The 22,455-nt window shown below is 37.7% G+C and overlaps 1 protein-coding gene across 6 annotated transcripts in view; it reads right to left on the reverse strand.

Moving 5' to 3' along the window:
* Nucleotides 1-363: 363 nt before the first annotated feature.
* Nucleotides 364-22,455, reverse strand: part of BICRAL (BICRA like chromatin remodeling complex associated protein) — a 43,934-nt gene continuing 21,842 nt past the window's right edge. For 2 of the 6 annotated variants that reach the window (XM_082757504.1, XM_082757502.1), the window contains exons 2-12: nt 20,830-20,878; nt 18,220-18,268; nt 18,069-18,137; nt 12,216-13,916; nt 10,696-10,795; nt 9,331-9,428; nt 7,478-7,539; nt 7,194-7,339; nt 6,935-7,029; nt 5,487-5,589; nt 498-5,067 (exon numbers count right to left, since the gene is read on the reverse strand). In XM_082757504.1, coding sequence (XP_082613630.1) covers nt 4,265-5,067; nt 5,487-5,589; nt 6,935-7,029; nt 7,194-7,339; nt 7,478-7,539; nt 9,331-9,428; nt 10,696-10,795; nt 12,216-13,916; nt 18,069-18,137; nt 18,220-18,268; nt 20,830-20,873 — 3,270 coding nt within the window. In that variant the 5' untranslated portion in view covers nt 20,874-20,878 and the 3' untranslated portion in view covers nt 498-4,264. Of the gene's footprint in view, nt 5,068-5,486; nt 5,590-6,934; nt 7,030-7,193; nt 7,340-7,477; nt 7,540-9,330; nt 9,429-10,695; nt 10,796-12,215; nt 13,917-18,068; nt 18,138-18,219; nt 18,269-20,829; nt 20,879-21,628; nt 21,973-22,455 lie in introns of those variants that run through there. The other 4 variants (XM_082757503.1, XM_082757500.1, XM_082757501.1 and 1 more) reach the window with 4 other exon arrangements.

Here is a 22,455-nt window from a genome sequence, read left to right on the forward strand (position 1 = left end):
TTATCATGGCGATTTTTTTCTATGTATCCTCAAAATGAAAGATGTTCAGACTTTCTCAAACAAGCTACGTGTTAACTTGCATGCCCAGATCTTGCGATATTCTGCCCTGAAGATTGGAATAAACTCAGGCAGCCCCCTCCTCCCTCAAAATGCTATTAAAAGGTGATTAAAAAATATACCACCTTCACGTAACAAAAAGATATTCTGTAGTGAATACAGATACATAGTAAGCTGCACATCCAATGTTTCACAGCCCAGAAGGCACCTGGTAAGCCTACCGGGAGATGCTAAAGAGGAAAAAACAAAATGCAAGATACTTAGCCATCCTAAACCAAACAGATTAAAATAACATATAGCTGATTTTATTCATTTTGTTATTGACTGAACCCATGTGAGAAGCATTCAAAATGCAAGTTTATTTTGTCTCATTGACAAAATAACTGAATACTAACCATAAAGACTGCTACCTTTCAACACTGCAGGCCCTATTCCAAGATGAGAGGCAGCGCACTTCAGCAATCCTTCGTTTTCATTGCCTCCGAAAATAAAGTGTTGAAGTTCCAAGCATAAGAGCTTTACTAGATCAGAATCTCAGCATGCTTTCTGAAAAATTCAATCATAGCAAGAAAAAGTTCATCACCCCTATAAAAGCAGGAGGAAGCATTACATCATCAGCAACTGAAATGTCTTCTCACAGCCAAAAGGAAGGAATGGGAAATACCACAAACACTGCTATCTGCAGCCAAATGTAACTGGCACTACTCTGAAACCTGCAGCCCGGATGAGATGGCTGGCTGACAAACATAAACCTCTTTTTCTTCCATCTCTCTGAGGTATCAGAAGATGATGCCTCTATTTTGTGAAAGCATACCAGAGAAGGAGAGTGTCTCTCAGCACCCTCAGCGTGGTAAGCTTTCTAATGACAACGTAGCTGGACCACTGTCAATCATGTTATTTTGCATTACTGTGTGTAGTTACAACACCACATGAACCAATCCTTAATAGCAGATGTTCAAAAGTTTCATAAAGTGTAATGGAAGTTGGCCTATTAAATATTTTATAATACATCAGAATTTAAAAAAAAAAAAAAAAAAGCACAGGAGGAGGAACATTTTGCAACCACGTTACTTAAATTTTAGAACAACCCTCTTTTGGTAATGTAAATATTCAACTTGGGTAAATCAAGACAATCACAGATGCACATTTTTCCCAAATCTTTGGCTGTATTGCAATGGTTGTTTCAATTTGTAATCTCCAACTAAACATTTCCTATCCATGGATTAACAATATATTTACTGACTTGTGTCTTTTAACAGTATTTATCCAACATAACAAAATAAACTGCAATTTGTTATACTTTTTTTTTTTTTACAAAACATTTTATAAATATTTTTACAAAATGTATACAAAGCAATTTCAAGTGAGACATACTTTACAAATGAAGGTATTTAAGCAAATAAAGTCCATACCACACTGACAATAAGTGACACATCCTCTTTAAGTGAAGTCAGTCTGTAAGGCCTCCCTAATCTAACAGATAAATTATACTAAAATCTTCAAAATGAACATATTTTTCTTAATTGCCAGTTCAAAATTTGTTTTAATATTAGGCAGTATTAAATAACATTGAAATCACAATGCTGATCCAGCAAAATAATGAAAACATGTTTAAAGTCATGCACATTCATAATACTTTGCTGGATTTGATTCCATATGATTAATTTATACTTTTTTTTCTTTCAAACACAACAAAAAATACATTTCTTTCATTTACTGCTTCACCACGTACCAGAATTCCTTTAGAACTGAATTCAAAGGAGTAAACAACAGAACATGAACAATTCAACATTTATCTTGCTAGGACTGTTCACTGGGTTCCTTTCACAAGTAGTTCAGAGAAATGTGTCTGACCAAATCAACAGCGATTACTTTTTTTGTAATTTGTCACTTTTAATATCCATTGTCCCCCATCCCCAAGTAAGATCCAATAGAAGACACATAGCCTGATACGTCAATTATGTATTTGCTGTACAGATGCTGTACCCATTCTGAGGTGGTACAAAAATCAAGTGAATCCATGAATGTGCAACTTTTTTTTTTTCCTATAAAAGAAAAAATTAACTAGTTAACATACAGCTGTGTAACTTACTGTTTTCCTTCCTAGATAGTTTAGAATGGTTCAATTTCCAAAAATCATAACACAAACGCATCGTGATACACAGCCATAAACATATTATTAAATCTAAAAAGGCAATAGGTGAAGACTATATTGTCAGTTTTGCCAATAAGAAAACAACTAACTGCCTGAGAGTCTATTCTATGGACACCTAACTAAAAATTTAAAACTGGCAATACTTATTACTTTGAATATCTTCTACAACACTTGGGAATGTTGGGATTTTACAAACATGTACTTTAAAATTGGCACAATCTTTTTTAAATGGCAATTAGTAACATACAAAAAACAGTATCTCCATTCACTTTGAAGGGAAAATGAATTTTAAACAAGTTCATCTTTCTCATGTTGCTTTCTAGATTTGGTTTCCTTTAGTGGTCAGACAGTGGACTGTAGCTCAATACTGAGTTGCACTGTGATCTACTATCGCAAGGATCTAATTCTGCTTTCTTTTGCACTATTCAGATGCACTGAGTTACATGATAGCAAAACTCTACCTTTTGTTTTCTTTCCTGGCAATCTAACTGACAACCACAGTTTGTCACGATGAGCCTCTAGATTATGAAAACTGTAATTAGTAAGTCTGGAGAATGGCTGGTTTCTCTAAGAAATTTCTAAGAAATCTCTAAGAAATTTCTCTAAGAAATTGTGGGGAAGGTCTGGGGGAGAATATAAGCATACCTTAGAAATCACAAAAGCTATATCCTCCTGAGCAGACATATGTACTACATGCACGTGACTAACGTCAGCGTACTTATGTGCACAAAAGCACTCATGACCAAAGTAAACTCCGATAAAGCAGCATGGGCAGCAAAAAGAAAGATGGCATAGATTAAAATAAATAAATAAAATAATAAGATTCTATCTTAACAACATGACAGTGAGCCAAATACAAACCATGCAATGGTTTCACTTGGCTCTACAATAGGAGTTAATAATTACACACTTTTAGATATGTTTTAACAATGGGATTGCTGATCGACTTTGGTCTGTACATATCTTGATAATTATGACTGCTACAGTGGATGATTTTAACATTCTCTGACAGAAAAAAGCAAAAAAAAAAAAAACAACAAACAAACAAAAATAAACACTGGCCTTTAAATTTCATCAGAGTAAGGCTAATGTCCTCTTAAAATATAAGCTACAAATATCATAACAGTTCTCAAATAAAAGTGCTTTTGACACTTGGTCTTAAAAAAAACAGCAACCAAAAAAAAGAAAAACCAACAAATAAAAAAAAACATTTATACCACTTCAGAAAGACTCAAGGCTGACTACATCCAATTATAAAATGCAAAATCTCTTCCTCAAGAGTTAACATATATATGTATTATATATATAAATTCATGGCTCTATCATGGCCTCATCCTGTACACTTTGCCATTCATTGGCTTCCATTCTACCTTCCTTAGTCAAGCATTTATTACTTCATATCATGCCACTGTGACTAAGATCATATAATATCATCCCACAGACTAAACTTACCCACTACAAATATATCAAGTACTAGTTTCTGCTCAGAAAGCAATAGAAAAGCACTTTAAGTTTAAATTATGAAGCCTTGTAAACACACTGATGACATCCTTCCAACTTAAGAATTCTAGAACACAGGTTCCTTAACAAAGCAAATTATCACTTCTGAATAGAGGTACAGTGGGTTTCCAGAACAACTTAAAAATCTGATGATTTGTGGAAAAGAAGGGTAGGGGAGAATTGTTGCTTCCATCACTTTTTAAAAACATTTACTTAATAAATATATCCTTTCAAATGACTGTGATTGTCAGTATATTACCATGTTACATAGGGCCTAACGACCTGCAACCTTGTTATGTTGCAGTACTGCACAATTATCAAAAGCACTATCATAATAATACTTGAAATAGTAAGGCCCTAACAGACTGCATTCTAACAAGGATTAACTTTACTTGGATATCTCACTGTAACCACAATGAGTATTGCTCTCAAACACAGAACAGAATCTAGTTTAGAAAGGTTAACCTTAAATGTATGTCAGGCTGTACTTGTGGTGTCATTCACATTTGCTTCTGCTAAGAGAAACATATCTTGTCCATGGTACTGTAACTATTAACACTCTAAGATACTATTTACAGCTGCTTCTAAAATAGAGTCAGTTTCTACAACACCTTCGCTGTGGTCTGGAATAAACTTTTCCAGGCAGTTTTCCTGTGAAGCAATAGGTGAAAAGTTAGGAAATTCTAAGTCAACAGAGCCACTACTCGATGCCTCATTTTGTGGCGGTCTCCCAGCTTTTTTAAGTTCCAAGATGTTTTTAAATGTCGTTTCTAAGCTCTTACTCAGCAGTAAGTCTTGCTGGGGTTCACCAGAGCCCTTCATGTTATCAGGATGTAAAACCTCATTCTTTGGAGGGCTCCGCAGAGTTTTGTCTTTGAGGGAATTATTACATGTTACCTTTGAGAAAGACTGAACTGTATTCCTTGATATTTTATTGTGTGTTCCATGACTGCCTCTTGATACAGTTTTTGACAAGTCTTCAGAACTCGAAGAATTCTCAATGGACTTGTTAAGATCTTTACCAGCCATCTTTTCTTCAGAAAGGGCCTTGTACTGGCTCTCAGAAGAACAATTAGCTTTCTCAAACTTTAAAGCTTTAGTGAGGCTCTCTGATTTTTTAGTAGAAGCTGTTCCTTCTTGTGGTGTCAAAATGTTGTTAGGCACTAGAGGAAGTTTACTGTGATTTGTGGACTCTGCTGAGCTGGATTTTGGTCGGTCTCTGGCTTGGGTTTTGGTAGTCTGACTTCGAGAAGATAATGTTTTGTTAGACTGATGGTCACTTTTGCTGGTCTGTGCTTCGTCAGCTGTTTTATCAAATTGTTTGGCAGAACAACAAAAATCGGCCTGATAACCATCTGAAAATTAAGTAGCAACATTTTACATTAACTACCTATATACCAAAAGAACACGTTCCATCTTTTCCTTAGTACTGAAATTCAAGTAACATCCACAGCCTAGAGATTCATGTCTTTAAGAAACACTTAAGTGTTCCTCTGCACTAATGCTTTAGGGCAGGAGATTATGACCAAATTTACCAGCATGATATGCACATAACAGGCACTGTAAAACCACATTAAAGGCACTTGCAAGCATTCTAAATATCCAAATGTGGTATTAGGAAGATGAGTATTTCAATCTAAACTGCCATATCATACTTCCTCTGATTATTTTTTAAAATAGGCTAGCAATCAGTGCCTCAGTGGGGCCAGAGATATTTTTAAACAACCCACGCTTATGCTGCTTTTGTAAGATTCAGAAGACAACCATCACTTACCAGGATCCACTAGTGCAAGACGCTTCTCTCGGGACAGAGATGCCCTTTCTTCCTGGTTAAACATCCTATCTATCATAACCATTTCTGCAGATGGATTTATCCGCTGCAGGAAAAGGAAAAAACAACCATCTCTGAGGTAACTCATATGTCTGTACTAAATCAAAGCACTAATAGCTTAGTCACTACTCTAAGAAAAAGAATGACTTTCATTATGTGTTTGTGGAGAACATTCACAATTTCACGGCATCTTCAACGATCTTGACCCTGACCACAAGAACTAATGAAACTCAACCACAAATTATTATTCACATTTTATGGTATATTTAATTTGTTAAAGATTTGAAAACAGAGAATTGCTATTCCTGTCATAGCAGTTATAATTTTTCACAACTGATTGTATTTACCACTGGACACCACGATTTTTTTTTACATCATGTACAGCAACTTTCTCTTTCAGAGGGAAGAACAGCAAAAATCTTCCAATTGGGACCACCCTATCATCTTGTAGCTGCACTTCTCTCCCAGCAATACTAGTACTTTCAACTAGCTGGTGCTGTTGCATTTTGCTGACCACACTGTCAAGCCAGTAGCCCCATCCATCACAGAAGAAAAGTTCACTGGCTACCAAGTCACAACACCAGTAATCCTGAACACTCTTTCAAATAACTTCATTCCAAAATGAGTGAATAGGACACACCATGCAAAATACCAGATGCTAAAAGAACAGATTTTCGCCTCTATCTCCCCCTTTGCATCTGCAATTACTTCCAAATATATGATGGTTACTATCTTTTTAATGGGACTGCCAGATTCTGAAACCATGCGAATTGCAACATTTTTATTAAGAATTCCTGCTTTACTACACATTCCTGTTCCTAAACGAGTGATTTAAATGTCTTTTATACCTAAATTCTGTACTTTTCCAGACTCAAAAACCAGCATGTTTGAAGCCACAATGAGATTCCCTAATCCTTGTAAAATACATTCTTAAAGTAAGTTTTTTCACTTCACACCTGGGACTGTGAAAGCGTTTAAATTGGAAGCATTTATGATGAAATGTCAGACTCCACCTAGCTTCTAAGGAGAACTAATGATTTCCTAAATTATAATAAATTTGGCTCCAATTATAATATGTCTGGAGGCCTTTGAATGGAGCTTTACAACATTCTTTCAGGCATTATCTCTTGCAGAAACATATCACCTGACTACCACAGCCTCCTCAGAGGAAGAGCAAAGAGCTTTGTTGATGTGTATACTAGCTTATACTTTGTTGATGTGCCTCCAATGTCTATGAAATGTGTATATAACAACACCCTTGCTTAGACAGTATGTAAAAATAGGGATAAATAGTATCAACAAAATTTATCTTAATGCTAGTTCTCACATTCCTGTATTTTTTGCAAACTGAATCATTATAAACATTATTGTATCTGCATTATACACCTTACCATTGCATCTTCTATAAGTAAACATCTGTATTTGTTCAGCATAGCTTGTGTCCTCTTCAGAAGCTGTGTAGCTACAGATTCAAATTCACTGTCCACTAGAAAGACAAGAGTATACTTTCAAATACTGTTCTTCAGTAACCAGAAGGGTTAGTAAAGTGCACAAACTTTGAAATGTTCCTTCCCTTATTGCTCTAAATTAGATGAGGAATTCTCTCAGTACATTCGTTACAATCTTACTGCCAATTTTAAAGGAAATTACCTTTTCTTAAGTCTTCGTCTGTTGGCAGCGATCCCTGGCACACATGATATGAAAGGAGTCTCTGAACTGCATCATTTAATGATCTGAACTGACTTTTATCTGGCGTCACAGCATTCACCTGATCCTTCTGTAATTGTTGCAGAATACTACAACAAAAATTAATGATATCTATAATTAGCACATACTCTAACACATATAAAAGTTTATACACTATCAAAAATTAAAGAGATGAAAGTTAAGAGAAAATATCTGCAATAAAATTAAAAAAGAAGAGAATGACTTACAAAGCTCCTTTAGTTAACTGTTTAGCAGCAGGCCTTTTCTGTCCAACTAAATGACCATCCACCTAGGTACAAAATAAAAGACAAATTACAGTATGTGCCCTCCTTTGTAAAGCCTAATTTTCAACATTCGTTTCTGCCAAATAAGTATTTCAACAGTAGTAACTGCAATCACCAAGCAAGTATAAACACTTAACCATCTCATGTTTTCATAGGGCACTTTATGAAATACTCAACGAAATACTCAGTGAAATACGGAAGTCACTTCTACTGCATCACAAATGTAAAGTTTCCAGGCAATTTCCACTGTGGTGCACATACACGCTTCACTAGAGAAGAGGTTTGTTATCAAATTTAGCAGGTGAAAAGGTACAACTAAAAACTTGAAAATATATATGTTCTCAAGAACTGTCTGCATGTCTCAGCTGTCATCACCTTGCCCGATTTGAATGGATCAGAGCATCTGTCAAGGAAGCAGGCTAGGGTTCCATATATCAATTTTCTAAAGCCACAGTGGTTGGGAGGGAGGCGAAAGCAGTCCCAGAAATTGTTTCAGCATCAAAGGTGCAATCAGACAGGTCCATGTAGTCATCTTCTTGCACACTTACGAAGCCACAAGGTTTTGCAGTGGAACACTGCCCTAAGATGTTATGTTTTCTGAGATGGGAGAGGCTCATGTTCCTATTGTATGACAGGCATTACTGCAATCTACATATTCTCCCCAAGAAGCCATTCTGAAACAGCCTTTATTTAAAACTTTTATTTTTGCACGACACTAATCAACTAGTCTAACAAAACCAGCCACAGAGGAAAAGTTACTTCTGATTTAAAAACAGACTGGGGGAAAGCTCTTTTGAACTGCAACATGATTAGAAGGAACCAAAGAGGATGTGGTTCAGAGCATCCTTCTTAACAAGGTAGGAGTGGCATGAGGCAGGCACAGTGCAATGGTACTTGCTGGTCAAAAAGGCTCTAGCTTCAGAGAATAAAAAGTATTCACCACCACATGAGAACACACATCTGACCAATAATTACAAAACCAAGCTGAACTCATAATTGAGTTATGCATCTTCTGCTCTACTTGTACATCAATCAGTAAGACAACGAAAAATACGTATGCCATGCTACATTGAAAGCCTTACTGCAAGGAACAAAAATTCTAAATCAAAGCCTCTCTTGTCTTCTGTGACTTTGCAGTTTAGCTCTATCCACAACTAATCCCAAACTTTCTAGCCTACTTCAGACCCTCACCTCTCGCCCTCAGCTACTCCAGTCCATGAATGTAACAACTGTGTCCTTCCTCCAAAGGTACTTGTATTCCACCTCTAAAAAATCTGGTCTCCCCTTTCAGCCCCAAACCTTGGAAGCAGTGTTAAATTTTTCTACATAGTTGCCATATATAGGAAAACTTTTGGTGGGGAAAAAAAAACACTGGGGAAAGAAGACAATGCAGTAAAGAATCAAAAAAAGGCCAGACGGAATTTTTCTGCTACTTCTCAGAAACCATCCCCTCCCAGACAGCTACAGAATAGCAGAGTTTGTAAGAAGTAAGAATACCAGCAGGTCTAACTCATGCTCAGCTAAATGAAGAACTGTGATGTCACACGAAATTATCGTCAGGACACCACAGAGTCAGACTCCACTTACTGAGTAAATCTCAAAACAGCATTCATAATATCAACTGGCAAAATACCCATTTTTTTTGTGTCAAGGTAAAATTTAACAAGCTTGAGTGCCTTCCTGCATTGTAAAACAACCTGCAAGGACTACTACATTATCACTATGGAGTTGAAGCGTCTTTAACTTCACTGAAGTTTGAAGGGAAAAGGAAGCATATAAATGAAAGTATTTTCTACCTGTACACTCTGCTGAACTGACGATGCTCCTATTCCTTTTTCTTGTGGCTGTGCTGTTCCTAGAGACTGCTGTATGACTTTTCCTCCAGAGTCCTGTCCTATAAAGAATATGTTAAAAAGACTCTGTCATCCTAAGCAAGAACAGAACAATTTCATGTACCTGTCCTGATCATTTTACTTGAGCTTTTAGCTTTTAGGTGAGAGATTCCTCATATGCTTAAAAACACTAGTGTAACTACCCTGCAGAGAAACCAACACATAAAGATGTAAAAGGACTGATACTCTGTACTGCAAAGTACAAAAAACCTTACATATAAGCACCTCCTACCACTGCAGTGGTAAGAAGAAATTCAAGTATTACAAGCATAGGGGCCAAAAAATTTACCAAAAAAAAAATCACACAGTACATTTTATCAAGATTTTCTATACTAACCTTCCCTGAAGGATATAAACCTAAATATTGTAAAGTTCTTGCAAGTACTTAAACAGCATAAGTTTTTCTAACTTCACAAAAAAAATCTAAATTATAGCTGGGCAGACTTCCTCCAATTGCCTTACACAGGAATGCAAACAGCATCTTACCCCCCACACACACATTACAACCAACACAATTATTATTTTTCTAAACATACATCGTGCTGATTGGAGAGAATGCCTGGAGAGCTTGCATATCAGCACAGAACAACAAAAAATAAAAAATAAAAAGCAAGTAGATTATGGGACCTTATTCAAAAGGGTTACTAACATACAAAGATATTAAGGTTACTGCATTCTTCTGTTTGCTTTGAACACGTTATAATCTGGCATTGGGTTTGGCTTTTTTAATAGCATGATGCTACTGAAAAAGCCTAGTATTTTGCCATAAACAAGAAATTATCTATTCTAACTGAAAGTTACAGACTTATTCAAAAACAAACCGAGTGATGGCAGCCTGCACAAAACATTGTGATCACTATTTTTATTTCCTCTGGACCTGAAGCAGCCATCACAAGAGAAGCTACAGAAGCTTCACAGAATTTTGTAGCTGATGTCTGTATTTTCAAAGTGACCTACCTCTACTTTTCTAAGTTGGAAAAAAAAAAGAAAAATAGAAGAAGGTACAGTTTGGGATTTTATAGAGGAAAGCAGCAACTGCTTATAGTACAAATTCAACTTTACACTCTACAAAATATGTGCCATGGTTGAGAAAAATAATAGCACACATCCAATACTGAAAAACTTAGTTTGCAACTAAAAAACTAAATTCTGATAACCTTTAGGACTCTACCAGCATGAGCCATCAATGAAAGCCTAACACTGTGAAGAAGCACTTAATTCTGTTGCTGGAAAAAATGAGAAAATGATTTTAAAAAGACCTTAGTTGACCTGATAGTGTGTTGCTCAGAAGACTTGTTAGCTGAGGCTGTCTCAAATTATCCTGCGTCTTCGATGCAGAAACTGGTGATGTCTGGTTCATAGCTTTTTTCTGTGCCACATACATTAAAAACAAAAACAAAATCTACAGTCAGATCTACACATCCAATCTACACGTCCTTCTTCCACCTCAAACCTGTAATTGGTGAAGCCTCAGCCATCTCAACTTCTCAATGTAAGCTCAAGAATCTAATAAAGTTAATCAGAGAGGAATAGAAACTAAATGTGGCCCTCAGACAGCTCAGCTTTTGAGTCTCAAAACTGCAAAAGGTGACTGAACTGTCTCAACAAAATACAAAGAATCAGTGGAATAAACTCTGCAATGCTTACTGACTAATGATACACTCTTTATGATACCATATAACATTTAAAAGGTAGGTACAAACTAAAAAGATTCTGGTGAACAGTAGAACCTGTTCTCTATACTTAAAATCATATTGCCATTTCTGGCTCTGAAGTTATAGCAGAAAAATAAAATTATCATTTACAACAATACGAAATACTGTGCTTCTGAAACTGCTGAAATTCACTGACCTCAACACACATCCTATAAATATGAAGATAGAGGAGTATGTAGAGAACTACTCTCTCATCTGCAAACAAAGCTTTACAACTTGTGGTAGCAGTTTTGGCAAAGACTAAAAAAATTGGTCCTACAACATGTTTGCCTTTATTTTCTACGTAAAGCTTCGTTACATCCTTCCTATTTCGGTCTCAGTTGACAAATGCAATATCTTTGAGAAAAAGAGAAAAAAAAAACATGATATTTGGTACAATTGCATTCTGAGACAATTATCAGTATTTTAGAATGACCAAGGAAAAAAAAAAAATGGGGAAAAAAATGCCAGGAAGTTATTTATGTGAGGAAGTTATTTATGAAAGCTGACAAATTTAAATTCAATATATTCTGCAACCGCATCAACTGGACAAAAAAGACCAGTTTTCATCCTAAAAGCACATTCAAGCTTTGTTTCATTAATATTTATCAGAACTCTTCTTCCCAAGAAAACTTCTGATCTCAAATTTGCACCGGCCAAACCTTGAAAACACATACGTAATTCTTAGTGAGGTCAAAGGACCTGGAGGCGCTAAGAATGTACCCAAGACTTTAACATCGGTCTCTATAGCTAGATTTTCAGGAGAGCCCAGAGCTGTTTAACCTCACAGTGTCCATTCTTTTGAATGGGTACAGAAATACATCAATACACCAGTTTAGAAATTATCACTACAAATAACCATTGAAAACTTCAGAATTAATGAAATCAACAGTCATTCACTCCATGAAAGACTTTACAAAATACTGGGTGAAATGATGCATACAGGTTACGGTGATTTTCAGCAGTTCCACAGTACTTGTAACAATATAACCTACCAAAATTAATGTTTTCCATATAACATTACCACTTTGTTAACCAGATTTTAGCACAGTTTAGGAGCATTTCTTTGGCTGCACCCCGAAGCAGCTTGCATACCTGACCAAAGGCGAACTGCTGCTGCGTCACTCCAACTGATGTGTGACTGAAGGTGCTGTTAGATTTGGAAGAGGATGCTGGAAGACGATGCGATGCGCTGACGGGAACTTGAGTTCTGTTCTGCGTGAGCTGATCTCCCGTGAAGTTTCCCCCTGACGCCACAGACTGAACCGATGGTCCCAGGCTAGGATGTACCGAACCAGAAGAACTTACAGCGGCGAATCGATTGGAGGCTGACATGTTTGAGACTGTAGACTGCCCAGGTGACATCGTAGTGAAACTCGATCTACCTTGAGAAACATTAGCTTGACTGGGTGACAAATGCAGCACTGTTGGCGACGCCTGCTGCAGTGGCACCTGTCCACCAACGATTTGTGAAGTCCCGTGGTTCACTATCACTTGGTTTCCAGGAGCTGTGAAGGTCTGGCCAGAAACAAGCTGAACAGCTGTGTTCTGATTATTCAGCATCTGCCCGGAATACGACTGGTTGGCTCTCAGCATGTTTGTGGAGTTCCTGTTGAGCATTACATGCTCAGCAGACACTTGGCTAGGAACCAGCTGGGAAGGCTGAGTCTGAAGAAGCTGTCCATTTATGGCCTGGACGTGATGAACCGAATTGGAATTAACAGACAGACTCGTAGGTATGAGAAACTGGTTCTGAGGTGCGTGAGGCTGTCCCATGGGGGAATGGATAACAATACTACCTCCAGCATTGCTAACTGTCTGAGGTGTAACTGATTTTCTTGTGTTTTGCTGATTAACAATATTAACAGACATATGGGGACCAACTACTGAACTCTGAGGTGAGTTTGCGGAGGCAAACGGAATCCCTTGCTGCACATGATGCTGCTGTATTCCCAAGTTATTCACATTGTAAGCAGTTTGCTGACCCATCTGGATAGGCTTTGGTTGGATATTAATGGGTACTTTGTTAGAGTTTGGTGCTAAACCTCTTTGAATGATGATATTATGGACAGGTACGGATGTCTGAAAATTTGTGCTGTTAAATGGGACTGTTACAGGTTGTGCTACTGGACTTGAATTTGAGTTACCAAACAGCGAGTTACCATTTGGAGTCTGTCTATGAACTAAGAGGCTACTGCTCATGTTTGCAGGTGTTTGCTGACCATTGCCTTTCAGTATTATCTGAGATCCATCAAGGTTATTAATGGTCATCATGGAAGGTTGATTACTAAACGAACCAATTAGCTGTATCTGCCCAGAACCACTAATCTGGTTGCTATTAGACAAATGCTGGCTGGGAACACTAATTCCGACATGTTGCATAAAGCCATGTTGCACACCGACTGTATTGCTTGCAAAAGATGCTCCAACAGGTTGCTGTACCACTTGAGTAACTCCTATAGGTTGCAACGTCTGACCTGAGTAATTAGAAACATTAGAAGCCTGAGTAAAGGATGCTGATGAAGAAGGATGAAGCTGAGCTTGTGCAAACTGTTGGCTAGAACCTACGCTGGCATCCAAATATGCCTCTTCTGCCAAAGTCTGTTCGGTAATATTGGCCTCCTGCAAGGACTTCTGAAGAATATCAAAAGGTTGATCCTCACTAAGATCAGGTAAAGGAGAAGATACAAGTTCATCTTCAAGAAACTGAAGGCTACTGGACAGCTGCAGTCCATCACTAGGCCCCTCTCCAAGTTGACTGCTTACACCTTTTACAGATGACTTAGGATCAGTGTTCTGAAACATAAAGCAACAATAAATAAATAATTTTCAGAAATTACCAGCTCTAAGTTGTTTCCCCATTAAGCTTTTTCATGCAAACAAGCTTTTGTTATAAAATTATCTTCTATGCATAGAATGTTTATAAGGGGAGGTTCATCCCATACAGCAGGCCAGCACAAACGTGTGCATCACTGACATCCCACTCGTGCCCTCATAACAGACTGCTGGAGACACTTCTCCAGCCTCCCAACACCACCACTCGCAGCTCTGCAGCTGCACTGTTTCAAGAGGATCCGATACATGCTCTTGAAGAACCCTTTTCCCTTCTTCAAGCTGAGCACAGTGTGGACGAAAGGATAAAAGAAAGGAGCTCCATCTCCAGAATACTGCCATACTACAGGCGCACAATGCAAATTAGTGGCCAGTTCAAAAAATTAAGGAACGACGTTAATTCTTTTTTTAGAATAATTTTAGAAATAAAGGACTAAGAAAAACGGTGCTACAGACTTGGCAGTTTATTTCATTAAAAAGATTACAGAGAAGCTATTAGCATTGACACTACACCAAATATTAAGTAGCACCTTGAAAGAAAAATCCTTCAAAGCTACATCTATAAATACTGTGAGATGAAAATATTTTATTTTGGCCTACTGTCAGATTTTCCTGAAACAAAACTATGCCTAGAATCTCTAAGCAACACAAATGTCAGGTTTCTAAAAGAGGGTAGGAATGACAAATTTAAATGGGATTAGAAAATTGCAATACTTCTAAGTTAGATTGAGTACGCCTTTCTAAATTCCACAATCCTCTTTCAACTATTAAAAAACCAACATGCAATTTCTTCTTTGGCCATGACTGCAAAATGTGGGTGTGAAAATATCACTCACATTCATATTCCGAGCCTTCACTACCTGAAGGTCATAGACATTAGTTTTCACCTCGTATAAACAGGTGAAGGCACTGCAAGCTGTAATTATCACATGCAGTAATGTCCCCACCCTAATTACAGCTCCCCAAGCATACTCAATGTAGAATTTTACCCCAGTCTGTCTCTGAATCATCCTGTGTAGTTTACAGAACTTCGGTCACGTTTTACAATATTAAGAGATTGTTCTTAGAACTCAATATAATATTTTAAAAATATAAACATCAATTATATACGTATATGTATTAACAAAAGGCATTAAATTGGTACTTAAATGTCACTGGTACTTAAATGTCTTGATGTCTACACCTCATGAACACCTGAAATTACAAATTAGGTCCTTGAATGTACCTAGCTACCATCAAGCAGAGCACAAACGAATCACTAAATCGGGCTCTACTAGAATTCAAGACTCACATGTTCCTGGGGATAAATCCTTACTGCATCTGTAATTTGTCTCCAGTGAGAGCAACCAACGTGAAATCTTTCAAGACTGTATAATTTAGAGGCTTCCAGTTAATGCTGTTCCAGTCAGAACTAACAATACAACTACTGCTAATAATAATTACAATAGCAATAGTAATAATAAATAATAATATTATATGTAATCAAGATTAACAGCTTGAAACTCCCTCTCTGGAATGGGAAATCCTGAGGTTCACTGCCTGCTCCCAGGACTGTTTAACATTTAAAAACAATTTTACACGCATGAGCTGGAAACTAGCATCTTCCAACTTAACATCTGAATCACTGCTGCCCAGATTCGTAAGAAGAGCCACACAGAACACCATCCTGCTTTCAAGGAGAAATTAGCACCTCTGCAACTTCGTGAATCGGCACCACCAAGACTCTTATTCTCAGTGGCTCTGTGAATATTCTGCTCTCTGAAACTGTTCTGCTATACCACAGTAGAAAGGTGGAAGAAGTCACTGAATACAACCCAGGAAATAGGGCAATAGCTAGGGAACTCTCTCATGAGAGATGTAACACAGACTTTATGACAGCCCAAGGAAACAAACCTGGAATCAGCAGAGGTGTTCTGTAATCATCCAACTCAGAGGGGAAGGGAGGGAATAAAAGCAGACACTGCCTTCTCTCCCTTTAGTCACCACAAACTTGATCTTGTTTGTGGCATATGTTGGCTGAGAAGGCTTACCAGCTGAGGCACTGAACCCCTTGACACCGAATTTGTAATCTTTCCCACTGAAAGGCATGAGATGGGTATCAAGACAGTCAATCCTATGTTATGGTAGCAGTTTTGAATATATACAAAAGCGGAACTTTCAGTAAACTTTCAGTAGCTGCAAGAATTTTGATGACAAAAAGGTCAGAAGCCTTCAACTTTTCAGGTGTCTTAATTTATAAGCAAAGCCTGTGAAACCATCCACCACTGGGACTTTGATTTTAGATACTTTGTCCCTTCACAATGTGCTGTAAACATCTATCTTCGCAATCAAGTCATTCTTCATGCAAGTCAGCACAGGGCTTCTACCCAAGGGAAGAAGGAAGAGAAGAGAAGGTATTGGTATTCATTACAAAGACACAAAAGTACAAGAGCAGAGCACAAAGGGAACATGATATGGAGAGCTTAAAAAAAAAACAAAAACAAAACAGTAAGCCACCCTAGAAACAGATACTAGAAAACCCTGCGCCTCTTATCTGTCTTCTAGATTACCTATCACCCCCCATCTCATACACCAGAAAGCTCTTCTGGCATTCACCTAATGTTTTCGTTTCTCCCAACTGCTATTTCCTACCCAAAAAATCCATCTTCCTCAGTACTTATTTCCTCTCAAAATCACTCTAAAAGCTCACACTCTGAAAATGCACCAGAAATAACCCCCTGACCACTTACTCATGCCTATCAGAAGAACGTCTACAAAGAACAACCAGGCTATGGCAACAGCAAATGTGTATGTCATCCTTTCTCCCCAAGAGCCCGGTATATTTTTAGGATGTGTCCTCAAAACTCACCTCTGCCAAGCTGCATGTAGGAAACTGCTGTCTGATAATGGCTAGACTCATACCATGTTGACACCACTGTTACTGATCAGCAGAAAATTGGGCACACCCTACCAGGTACCCCACTTCCCCCACAACTATCTCAACAGGCTGAGCTGTCTTGTTTTGATCTTTCAGCCTGTAAGCTCTGTGGAGAAAGAACTGTCACACCATTTATGTTTCTCCCACAATATTTAATAATGATAATGAACGGGGAAGGATAGGGCAAACACATCATATCCTAATACTGTAGGCAGACAAAAGTCACTGGTTCTCTATGAACAGATAAACAGTTTTCAGGAGTCGTTTATGCCAATTATTTAAGGGTCCTACACATCTACAGTATATCCACATTATTCGCTAGGAACATGGGAAAAACATGCAGAGTCAAGACAACACTACAATAGACGATTACCAAGGAAACCCAACTGTATATACTGAAATAACTGAATTCTGGGATGAAGACATTATACCTGTATTTAAATTTTAAAAAAATAAAAAATAAAAAAAGATAGAAACGTGTGACAGAAATCATCTCCACAAGTCATCTAGTCCGACCGTATTTAAAACAAGTCTGTTGCCAGCACTCAGTCAGATCAGCCTTGGCTGTGTCTCCAAGGATGGCAAGTCCATAACCTCAATGGGTAAAATTCAGTCTAGTGCTGCAATACTCCTCGTAAAGAAAGAACACTGAAGACTACTTACAACACCTAATGAATTTCAAGTGACTTCTCTAACACTGAAGTGACAGGAAGAAAACACCCCCAGCTAGCTATTCAGTCCAAAGAACAGCAACAACAAAAAACCTTAATTAAAATTGCTAGCTCAGATACTACATAGAAGTAAGAAAAAAATTACCCCACAATACACAGGAAACGTATGAATGACTGACTTGAAGGTCTACGCTTCAGCACTGCTACATCTACAATCACTAAACTTACAAATCTTGTTCACTGAACAGAATTACACTGCAGAATATTTTCATGGATCAACAAGGTGTTTTTTTTGCATATTTGTGAAAAACAGCCCAGTACTGCTATATGTATTCTGGTTAAGTCACCACTGAAAACCTAATAAAAATACTTACACAGCACAAGGTGATTTTATGCTAGCACTCAAAATTTTCATACAGAAAAGGTCAAAGCCCAAATCTCCTTTATTTGGTTATATAAAAGCCAAATAAAGCTGTAAAAGAAGCATGCAGTTTCAATAAAAACATGATTTCTCTCCTGACCACTTACATTGGAGTTGGCAAAAATTGAATTTGAGTTGGCTACAGAATATTCGGCATTCGTCAAGTCTTCATTGCTCTGGTAAAAGACACAAATCATGTTTAGAAATAATACACACAATTACGGTTATGCATGTCTAGTACACAGGAATACTACTTACAGATTTACTACTAGGTCCATGTAGAAAATAATTCAGTGCCTGTGGGTCCCTTAAGAAAAAAAGAAAAAAAGTTACCACTTCTAGGCAACTGAGCTAATGAGGCTGATTTAACTGAGACAGATACTCTTAAATCATAAATCAGGTTCTGCTGGCTCCCATGCAAAGCTGAAGAGTTTATACCATCTTAAGATCTGTGTGTCTTTATCAGCATGATTTGCAGATGCTGATCACCTCTACTGTCATTGCACAAAGGCATTTCCAGCGATAAACCCTGTACATCACAAAATCTTGGTTGCACTCTACCTCCTTTTATGAGAGTACTACTCTCATTCTCTTACAATTCAGTATTTCACAATGTGTAATACAAAACCTAAGGAAAATACGTGACCAAATAACATGAGAACTACAAGAGGCATCATCTATTCTACTGGGATCAACTATAATGCCTGCTCAGCTAATATCTAAATCAATATGAAGTTTATAAACTTGAATCCTTTACAATGTTTTCTGACACCCTATTAACAAAACACACTTGTTTTTGATAGAGTAACAGTCTCTTCACTTGGAGAAAAAAAGCTGCATCTTTTCCAAGCAAAATCAACCATACAAATAACTTATTACTGAAATACAATTTCAGTGCACTTCATGAATTTAGCACTATCACTGAATAGAACTAAGATTTAAAATGTGGTCTGACAGAACGAGCATTGGAAATTCAAGTAAATTAAAAATATTTTAACATAACTGCACATACAGACCTCATAAAAAAAAAATGTATTACATGGAATTATTTGGGATTACATGGGAAAATAAAGTGGGAACAAGTTAATTAGTCCTCTGAAAGCACACACGCACATGCTCTTTGTTTTATTTGGCAAAAAAAATAAAAAATTCATTCATAACATTTGATAACCTAACTCATGTTAAACAGGTATTGCTCATCAGAGACTTTATGGTACAATTACATTTACAACATATAAGTGGTAACAAATATTGTCAACCAAAAATATTATTTTCATAGGAGATGCACTGAATGTCAAGAATTTAGAAGAAAGATCACTATACAAGATCATGAGCCTATCATAAGTTTTATTGATACATGATCGGGCCATTTAATACCAATTACACTCACTGGCCAAGTCATGAAAAACGCAATTAAAATTGAAGAACACTTCATCACCTTAAATATTGTCTTTTGCAACTGAGGAATTTTAGAAGACACTTACCAAATATCAAAGATCTGTTGGGAAAAAATGTTGCCCTCCATTCTTCTAGCTGCTTAGGGCACTAATTGCTGCGAGCAGCAGGAAGAACACTGCAATTTCTCAAACACTTATCTGGATAGAGAGCACTTCATTTTCTGGACCACGTGTAAACTTGTACCGGGATCCTCATGATTCACACTCACAAGGCAGCATTTAATTGTCCAAAGCAGCCAATTATCATCCTTATGTTCCAGGCAGGATGTGCTTTCCTTTTTTACAGCTACCATCAGTAGCACAGTATATACCACATGGAATGGAAGTGTGAGCCATTACTGGCATTGCCATAGCATCTACAGAGTAACCCCCAAATTATACAGCCACTGCAACAGTATTTTGTCTTCTCTGAAGTTAAATCTCTCACTGGTTTTGCCAGAAGTTCTGAGCACATATGAAGCATAAAAGGCCTATTTATTTGCTACATTTAAGAGTAAAAAAATAATTTGTATGAAGTTGAAATTATCTGGTAATAGTTGCTACATGACTGATACCTCACTAATTTCTGACAGTTTGAACAAAGTACCACGTATGAGATGTTCAAGTTTCATCTTTTTTTTTTTTTTTAATGTATTATAGGGTATTACCTGTTCTTAAATACCTGACATTAAAGCTAGGCAAAAAAAAAAAAAAGGGTAACTTGTCATATAAACAATCCACAAAAATCTTGCTTGTTAATTATTGTTTTATGAGATTCCCACAGGAAATACATTATCAATTTGCAAACAAATCTGTGATGGAAGTAAGGAAAAAAAATAAAAGTCCCCAATCAAGCATCTTTCCGTAAAATGCTAATAAATCCTGGTTTGTTGTGGATACTTAACAGTACTAGGTAGCAATTCTTCTAGCTTCTTTTTATGTATACATGCTATTAGTAGAAGTTAAGTATTTGTTGAGAAAAAAATCGAGTTTACTTTTCTATTTAAAATACAAGCATACTGTTAACGAAGTTTCTAGCTTCACTGCTCAAAAAGCTAAGTTGTTTTTTTTAATCCAAAAAGTAATTCTTTGCAATGAACTTTGTAACAGCACCCCTACTGATGTGCTTGTGCAATGACCTGGTATTATCACTAGCTAAGAACTCCAGCTTCCACTCAACCCTCAGCTGCTCTTGTGGAGGAGACCAACAAGCAGAGTGGCCTCTAGCATGAACTGCGACTGAAGGCTGTGTTAAACACATATCTCTGCATGAAGGGAAGCATAGCTTTTATTTATTTATTTATTTTTATCATTTCAACGCATCATAGATACTCATTACATTTGCAAGGCACCTAGAATCCCTTCCTAGAAGATAATTTTGTAAAATGGTTTTTCACACCTTTTCTGAAAGAATTGCATAGGGAAAACTTACCCAATAAGATCAAGGAGACAGGATTCATCATCATCATCATCCATGACAACTGAAACAAAACGGAGGGGGGAGATATTTGACACGCATCAGACAAAAGATTGCTTTTAACAATAAAACCATCCTAGAATATCTCAATGATTTGTATCTAACAATTCACGGGAGTCAGGTGATTACTACTGGTAAGCTCTTACACATACATGCACCTTCTACGGAGGTCCATATAAATTTGAAACATTTATCTCAAAATTACATTGTCACATGTAAGGATCTACAAAACCCCATGCAGTACATTATCATTTAGGTTTTTTGTTGTTGTTTTTTTTTTTTTTTAAATAAAATAAAATTGGAGAAAGACAAATGGTTAACCAAACTGATCAAAGAGAACATCCATGACTTAAAAAAGTAAAGATCAACTCCAAATACTATCTCAAGACTCTCACTGAAATCCTTCTATGGGAATTTCTTCCCAGCTATTCCCAGCGAGGATATATATGACCACTACAGAGCCTACAAAGACAGTTACAAACTAGTGGCTTTAACCAGCCAAAAAGATAAAGAGATTTGGTCAGCATCATAACAGTGCTTTCATAGGCTAGAGAGAAAACTACAGCTAACAAGAAGCAAGGCATTAGAAAGAACATTGTGTTTTTAGAATGCCCTTCTTAGCTATTGCTATCCGCAATACACACAACTTCAGTGTCTACTCAATACTCAGAAGTGTGTTTAAATGAACGTGTGATTAATAGTGGAGAGTTCTGACAATCCTTTGAAGAACGGGTGCGGAATTTGTTTGGATTACCGAAGTGATGCAAGCATCCAGCGGGCGCAGCGCCTTTTTAGCCTCACAGCATCACAGCCGCCAGCTCTCGTGCTCATGCCTGGCTCAGTCTGGTACTGGCTGTACCAAGGATGTTCCCTCGCTTTTTCCTCTGACTGCTGTTCCTTTGAAGCTCCTGTTTGCATGACCCTGGTTCTCCCATTCACCCTAGCTCCCACAATTTCATCTGACTGTAACATCTCCTCCCTTTTCCCTGCTCTCAGAACCTCTTTATCCTCCCTTATTCTCTGTGAGATCCCACCTAATCCACCAGTTCAATTACCAACCGCTGCGAGCATTCCCTAAACCTCTTTGTACCCCAGCTTCCATTCAGTTATCCAGCCTCATCCCCACAATATTGTGCAATCAAACCGAACTGATCCCTGAGCATTCCATGTTTGGTTTTCCCTCAGCTCCCCCTCAAAGTCTACCATCAAACATAACACCCAGATTTACTACGGTTTGTCTTTAATTCCTTGGGCTCCACCTCTTGCTTCTGGCAAAACACAAACTTACTGCCCCTGAGCAGCTCCACACCAATCGTTCTGCGGGCTCCCTCCCCTGCAACGTCCCTAATGATGGAGCTGATGAAGGGACCTGCCATGCAGGAGGCCAAGCACACCAGGACCACTCTGCCAGCAGAGCAGGAGGCCGGGGGGGATCTTCCCAATGCGTATGCACAGGGAAGGGTTGAAACACCTATTGAAAGGGTACAGCAGAGGCGGAGGGGCCATCGCTGTAAGGGTGCCTCAGTACCACTGCTCTGGGAGGACACAAAAACTGATCATGGCTACAGGCAGCTGCTTCAA

The sequence above is a fragment of the Aythya marila genome, assembly GCF_965140915.1.
Source record: "Aythya marila genome assembly, chromosome: 3".
Classification (NCBI taxonomy): domain Eukaryota; kingdom Metazoa; phylum Chordata; class Aves; order Anseriformes; family Anatidae; genus Aythya; species Aythya marila.